General features: G+C 48.1%; 1 protein-coding gene across 1 annotated transcript in view; it reads left to right on the forward strand.

The window, feature by feature from the left end:
* The window catches only part of Dcaf8 (DDB1 and CUL4 associated factor 8), a 29111-nt gene extending 24574 nt beyond the window's left edge, over positions 1-4537 (forward strand). Inside the window, 3 exon segments of the mRNA XM_051147888.1 lie at positions 2786-2905; positions 3491-3607; positions 4229-4537. Of these exon segments, the coding sequence (XP_051003845.1) occupies positions 2786-2905; positions 3491-3607; positions 4229-4345 (354 nt within the window). The 3' untranslated portion in view covers positions 4346-4537.
* The last annotated feature ends 3371 nt before the right edge of the window (positions 4538-7908 follow it).

Here is a 7908-nt window from a genome sequence, read left to right on the forward strand (position 1 = left end):
TGAGCCACTGATGAAAGGGAAGAGATAGTTTGAAAGATTACGCTTTACTGATCACCCAGGACAGTTTGGTTACCTGAGTCCTCTACGGAATGACTAGACCTGCTTGGGCCCTCATCCTTTTTATTCTTCTAAACTGTGGACAACTTCAGAGTCCAGCTCGGACTTGATGAGGCTTACCAGAGAGCACTTTGAGAGTTCCGGATCCCAGTCCTTCTTACAGATTTCTTGGTATGCTAGTGAGGATATTTCATATTTTATTCTGGTTTCCTCTAAATGTTGTGGACCAAGGACATACAGGCTAAGTTTTGTATTGCCTGAAAGAACGAGGAGAGAGGTCTCTATGTTCAAGGTGTGTCTTACTCTTCGCTACTTCTGTTTCCTTCCCTTCAAAGGTCCCTCCTCTGTCACCTGTAGTTAACAAGTTGAAAACACAGGAGTCTTAATGAAAATTCTGCAGTAGGCACATAGTCAGTAAGTCATAAAGGACTGGTGACTCCTTTCCTGACCATAAACTGTCGTCTTGGCATTGTGTTCTCGAAGGTCGCAGGGATGTGTGCTCTCTCCCAAGTCAGCAGTCGTCTGTTCGGCAAAGGCCTTCTGCTGACCAGTTTGCTTTCAGCCCAGCCAGTACCAGGCTTTGCGGATTAAGCCAGTATTTGGGAAGAGCATCGACTTGGGATGGGTGGGCCCCAGGCCAGAGCTTTCCCGGTTCTAAGAGACGCAGTGACTGCCCCTGAAGACTTTCTTCACATGTTCTTGCCTTTGTGTGAGCAGAACGATCCTGTGGTTCTTCTGTGGTTCCCTCTGAGATAGTTTTGTTCTTGTTACAACGTTCCAGCGGCGGAGGTCAGCAGCTCCAGCCCAGGCGTAGATGACGAAGCACTTTGTATCATACGGTAGAGTATTAGCATCAGAGGAGCGCAGATGTTACTGCCCACCTGATTCTTGTTTTGGGATCCTTTCTTTGTTCCCACTCAACTTCACAGACACAAGAGTGGGAGATGATACCAAGGAACAACTTCTTACTCTCCCAAGAGCACTTTGATGCTCTGTTCCATCCCCTAGTTGCGTGCGCGCGCGTGTGTGTGTGTGTGTGTGTACACATGCACACGCGCACGCACACACACACACACACACACACACACACACACACACACGTACGTCTTCTAAGGTCAGAGTTCTTTTCTCTGCTCAGGCATTATTGACAGAATAAGTCCTGGCTTGCAGACAGGTCTGATGAAGTAACCAGTCCCCTGGCCCAGAAGTTCTCTGTCAGCTCCCCCTGCCCGCTCCAGCTCATGTATTGTGTTTGTTCTCTTTCCTCTGGCCATTGGCTTTGTCCTTAGCTTAGGTCTCAAGGAATTGTTCCCTTATGTGTTTATATTTGACCCACTTGGTGATAAAGCAGAGGTAGCGCAAGAGTGCAGGTCTTTAGCAAGATTTGATGAGGAACTGGCTGGCTGGATGCGGCCAGCTTCGACTGTGATTGTCAGTCTCTGTACTGGAGTCTGTTCTCTAGTGCTTCCTTGGGCTTCCAAGCACACAGCCCAAGAATCTGCAGTGAGCTCACCTGGGGGAGATGGGCTTTCTGGGTACTGTTAAGCTTAGACTTAGATTTGGCCTTCTCTAGCTTGTTCCAGTTTACAAATAAAACTCAAAGAAAATGAAGTCATTTTTATTCTCTGTGCCTGCCTTACAGTTTCCTTAGCTGCTGTCTGAGTGCAGGCACAGCAGTGAAGGTTGGTCCAGAGAAAACTAGAACAGGCTTTTTGCCAGGGTTTATTTTCTTGGCTACAGAGCAGCTGCAAGGCGGGGTGCTTTTCCTATCAGTTCCTCATCTGACTAAAAGCCTAAAAATGCTTTAGCAGCTAGATCTGGGACTGGCTCTTCCGGTGGGGATGGGAACTGCTCTGTTCTGCCCCATCCTGCCCTGCCTTGCCCTGCCCTGTTAAGGAAGCTCATGTTTTCAAGTCAGACAGCAGAGGGCACGGGTGCTTTCAGACAAAAGGAAACTGTCTGAGACCAAATGTCTGCCATCTACTGTTTTTTTCTACTGCTCAGTGAATGAGGTGGCTGAAACAGATTGAGTGGAGGACCTGCAGGTACAGTGTGCTCTCCTATAGCTGAGTTTACTATGCCCTTAGGGCAGGTAGTGACACAGGATTCTTAAACACACAGACCTCCCTTGCTACTCCCACCCCTGTGCTCCTTCCTCTTCTCAGTGTCTGACATTCTCCAGTTAGAAACAGTGAAACTAATGAAAGCCACTGGAAGAATTTTTTCAGCCTTGGCCAAGTTGGAAGTTTCGATTCTGGAGTGAACGAGGCCATTGGTATACTACTCCTTACTTTACGAAGCCAGCAATAGGCATGGCCAGTCACCACCTGCTCCTGGGGCCATGACTAGGCGTGCAACCTCCCCTCATCTACAGACTTGAAATTGTTGTTGTTGTTTGGTTTGGTTTTTCAAGACAGGGTTTCTCTGTGTTAGCCTTGGCTGTCCTGGACTCACTTTGTAGACCAGGCTGGCCTCGAACTCATAGAGATCCTCCTGCCTCTGCCTCCCAAGTGCTGGGGTTAAAGGCGTGCACCACCACCGCCCAGCTGTCAGGCTGATTTCGTATCCAGTTTGTATTTCCTCTATTGCCAGGGGTATTTGGTGTAGGCTCAGGTAGGTGGGCCGGATTTAGCCCAGGTCACGGGCAATTATTTGCCCCAAGGTGGCCCTGGTTTTGAGACTCTACTCCTATATACTCCTGAGCCTTGTGTTCTTTCCTCCCAACCAGGTAAACTGTCTTGAGCCCCATCCACACCTACCTGTTTTGGCAACCAGTGGCCTAGACCATGATGTGAAGATCTGGGCACCCACAGCTGAAGCTTCCACTGAGCTGACAGGGTTAAAGGATGTGAGTGGCTTAGTTGAAGACATTCATTTCTTTCTACTTATGCATGTAACTGCTTAACCATTCCTCATCGTCATATGGAGTGAATAATTTGATGATCAGTTCTTTAAAGGCATTGCTCTACCATCCTCCTCCACCTTCTCCCTGCCTCTGTGGGGACAGTCCTGAGCCAGAGGGCAGCTCTGAAGTGCTGCTCCAGGAAAAGCTGCCTTACAGTAAATTATCCAACCCGGCAGACCTTGAGCACCGTTTCCTCATCTAATCTAGCTCTACATTAGTTTTGTGGTGTCTGAAAGGATTGGTTGGGGTGGAAGACACAGCCTGCTTGCGCGCGCGTGTGCGTTTGTGTCCCAAGGACTGGGAATTATACCTAGGGCCTTGCACATGCCCTATTACTGAATTGCATTCTAGACATTCTAGCCCTTGGTTTTCACATTTTCAGTGATTAGCTCAGGTTGGCCTTGAATTTGTAATCCTCCTAATTCCACCTTCAAGTGCTGGGTCACAGTCGTGCAAACAGCAACACCAGTCTTGTTGTCCAAGCCCAGCGATTGTTACTATCCCTTCTCCCAACCCTTTTGGTTCCAGGTGATTAAGAAGAACAAGCGAGAAAGGGATGAAGACAGCTTGCATCACACTGACCTGTTTGATAGTCACATGCTTTGGTTCCTTATGCATCACCTGAGACAGAGACGCCATCACCGGGTAAGCCTCTGTTGGAAGTGAGCTCCCAAGGACTCCTTTAATGAAGGCTAAAACATTTAACTGCAGCACACTTCCTAACTACTTGGAGGAGGCGTGGAGTAGTCTTGGTTGGGTGTCTTATCCACTGGCCTTTATGCAATTAGAGCAACTAGAGAAATGGGATGCTGTGTGGTTTTGTCCTCTGTCACCATAAATGCAGAGAGCTATCTCTGCAGCGGCTGAGGGTGGGGGAGAGTAGAGGAGACATAGCTGCTCTGGGTGGTCTGTGGTAACTGTCCCGCTAAAAGAGATCTAGAGCATGGGTCAACAGACACATTTTTATTAAAATGCAGCCACATTGGCTCTCTGTATTGCTGTGGCTGCTTTCATGGTGCAGAGGCAGACACCATATGGCCTACACATCTAAAACATTTCCTGCCTGGACTTTTAAGAAAAATTCTGAGCCAGGTAAGGTACAGTAGTAAGCTACCAGGGAGGCTGAGGTAGGATAATAGGGAGTAAGCACGTTGCTTATGTTATTTAATGTAACTGGGGAAATCCTGCTTTCCCTGGCTCAGTCTAGATCTAGCAGTCCTCTCCTTGGATCAGGGATGTTACTAACTAGGATTTCCCATCCTACAGCGCTGGCGAGAACCTGGGGTTGGGGCCACAGATGCTGACTCTGATGAGTCTCCCAGCTCCTCAGACACATCCGACGAGGAGGAGGGCCCTGACCGGGTGCAGTGCATGCCTTCCTGAGACCCCAAACTTAGGAGGGATGGGCTGGGGCTGCCAACCCGACCCTGCCTGGGCTGCTTTCTCGGTCCCAGGCCCTTACATTCAACAGAAATGCACTTTGGACGTTTTGTTTAAATAAAAGAAAGATATCTGAGGAGGACAGACCACAGGAGACCGAACCAGCAGAGAGCCCCTAGAAGTGAGAGATGAGGTCCATGGAAAGGTGCAAAGGACTCAGCAGAACCGCCTCTCCCTGAAGCCTTTTGTTTATGGGGAGAGAAACAAAGCCTTTTGTTAACTGGCTTGGGTAGGAAATGGGGCTTATTTTTCTTTAACCTCTCTTGGGTTTTATTTTGTTTTGTTGTTTTGGTGGGGGGAGGGGGGAAGGACTGGCTGTTCAGTACCAGCAGGCCAGAGAGAAGGGTAGGAATCTTTGATTTAGGTTTTTCACTCCCTCCCCCCCCCCCCCACACCCCATTTTCAAAAAGAAGTCTGAGAGTTCCATTGTTTTTGTTTTGTTTTATTTTTGAGGTTTTTTTTTTTTTTTTGCCCCCGAGCAACCACATCCTAGGATCCTGTTTTTTCTGGAAAATCCTGAAGATCCCTAACCATCCCAGTACTCTTCCCTTCCCACAACACTTATTCTCTGTACGTATCACAGTGTTTTGCACTTGATTGTGTATCCTTCACTTTCTCATCTTCATCCCATTACCCTCTAAGTGGGGGTTTGGGGTGGAAAGTGGAAGGGCAAGAGGTGGGAGAACAGGAAGAAGTTACCTCTTTGTTTTGTGTTTTGTGTTCAGTGGCAGCGACCTCCCTGTCCCTATCACTGTTAGAGGCCTAATTTTATACCTACAAATATATTAAAAAGCAAGTTAAACTTGGATGTATCAAGTTAAAATTATTGTCAAAAGTTTAAATACCTATATATTCTCTATGAATACAATGCAATAAAGGGACTTAAAGGAAGAGCGAGAGTGGTGATACAGCAGTGATTGTGGGGTCAGCGTGTCATCTATGTATGGCTGTCAAAGCCTCGGTTTAAATAACTTGAGGTTTTACAAGGCTCAAGAATGGAAGGGTATTTAGCTGTGCCCTTCTCTGCATCCGTGCAGAGGTTTGGAAAAAACAAGAAATTCTTTCAACTTTGCCTCAGGTCTCCTAATTCTCTTCAGTTTTGTAGGGGCTCCCAAGATTGCTCTTCTCATTAGAGGCTGGCATGTATTTAAAACAAGACTGAAGTGTGCCTTCAGTAAGGGCGGGCACCACTCCTACAGACTGTGTCCCAGCTCTGTGTATGACAGAAAGCACACTTGCCCCTCGCCTTTAGCTGCTTGATTGTTTAAGCATTCACCTCCACACCAGCTCCCTTCCTAGTGGAAGGATGGAGGGAAGCCTTCCTGGGAACCGAGGGACAAGCCAGTAATTGGAGGATCTATTCTGGTGACTGCGACTTAAGACCCTGTCTTGACCACTGGTCACTGAGTATGACAGTCCCTGTTGAGTTCTTGCCCATAAATGCTTTTGCTGCTATTCCTTTGCCCCTAGTTTTCACAAGTTCCAATCAGGAATCCTGAATCCTGGGACAGCTTGATTTGACCACACTGGGCCAGGAAGGAGGGGGGGAAAGAAAGACACTCTTTCCTCCTGCTCCCATGCTAGCAGCTAGGACCAGATGCCAGCTACTGGCCTTCGTTCCTGTCTTATGTCCTCACTGCTAGAGGGATGATGAGGTGGGCTTAAAACCATGCACTCTGGAATTCGTTGTATTTTTTTCTCAGTAAAGCTTTCCCCCCCGACTGCCTCTCTGTGTGGTATGTGGTCCATTTATTTGTGATACAATACTTCTGTTCCTTCTGGTGTACATACATGCTTGGTTTCTGCCCATACTTAAAGAGCCCAGTCTGGAATATCACTGTTTCTAGTGCTTGAGCTACAGGAGAACACTAAGTGAAATAGGCTTATTTATGTCAGTGGTACTTAGAGATGAGGGACACACCATTAGGGGTGGTTTCCAGGCCCCTGTTCCATACTAGAGTGAATCACAATAGGAAAACATCACTACATATCCCCACCCAGTCATTCAGAGGTTCCCAGACTCTTAGTGACCCACAGAAATTCTGGAATCAGTCAGGTACAGTACAGTCAGTCACCTTTATTCCAGGGTTAGAACAAGGCCGTGCACGCTGCAGACAGAGGAGCACAGGCTAGGGGCGACCTCACAGCAGCACGAGGGTAGTGGGGCAGGTCAGTCTGTTAGGACAGGTTAGTCTAGTCAAGGGCTATGGTTTTTTGCCTTACAGTGAAACTGCTGTAAAGCACCCTCACTTCTCTTTTATTCTTCCATAAAGCGCCATCTCACTCTTCCTCTCAAAGAACAACCCAGATGGAAGGATGATTTATGCTTATTTCCTTTCTTCCAGTTTTACAAGTATCTTTTCTTAAAGGAGAAGCCAGGCAAGACTAGGGAGACTTAGAAGGACCTTTAAGGCAAAACTGGAGTCTTCGAGGTGTGTGTGTTAAGGCAGGTGTCTGCAGCAGTGGCCAGAGGAGATGGGCAGGCTGGGTTCTCTAGAGTCGAGGGTGCTCTAGCCAGTCTGGCTTCCTCCCTCTTCCGTCAGCCCATCCTCCCCTCCCTGTGAGGTTTTGCTCTCACATCCTGAAAGCTCCTACCTTCAGCTTTCTCTAATAGTCTCTAAGCTTGCATGTAAATTTAACGGTTGTGGTTGGTTTGGATGCTTTCTTTTCTGTCTGGGCTATGTGACAGTTTAGCTCTCCCACTCCCTTTATCGTGGCATTCCCCTCCCACTCTGGCCTAGACGATAAGTTAATGCTAAAAACCACAAAAAAGGGCAGACATGGCAGTGCGGGTTTAATATACATATATGTAGAATATATATGTACACACAGTTAGCACGGTCCAGATGGGGAAGGGCATCTTGGGACGGGTAGGAGGCTGGGTTCACTCACTGTGCTCTAGTGACTTGGCTGTGAGGCATCCACAAACCAAATGAGAAATGCCACCAAGTCCCTTCCTGGATTGAATTGGGGTGGTAATCAGTGCAAAGGAAACCACTGGAGCTACTGCTTTCTTGCTTGGGGTATTATCAACTGGAGAATGGGAAGGTCGCCTACAATATCCATATTGGTACCCTGTAGGAGTGGGCTGGTCGGGGTAAAACCGAAGGATCTCATTCCCCAACCTCACTAGGCTCAGGGTCAGTATGTTCAACGGTCTGTATTTAGGAACAGAGTTGTAGAAAGTGGGCCTGTCTCTGCCTGCATGCCCATCTCAGGCTCAGTAGTGCATGGTCCCAGCATAGTCTGTTCAGAGCCAAAGTCAGGGACATCAAATACTGGCTTCTCCATGGAGGAAAGGATCTGGTGGTCTTCTCACTAAGATCTCTGGCTCATGCCTTTCCCAGGCCTGTGGCAAGGGCATAGTGGAGGGCCCACGGGCATTCATCAGGACTTGAGCCTAAGGAACAGAGGGCACTGGATTCCGGCCCTCCTGGGTGGGGGCTGAGCAGCCTCTTTGCCTCCCTTCCCCGCTGCTTCTCTTTAGAGCTAACCGTCTTGCCCAT

Source organism: Acomys russatus, chromosome 6 (genome assembly GCF_903995435.1).
Source record: "Acomys russatus chromosome 6, mAcoRus1.1, whole genome shotgun sequence".
Lineage (NCBI taxonomy): Eukaryota > Metazoa > Chordata > Mammalia > Rodentia > Muridae > Acomys > Acomys russatus.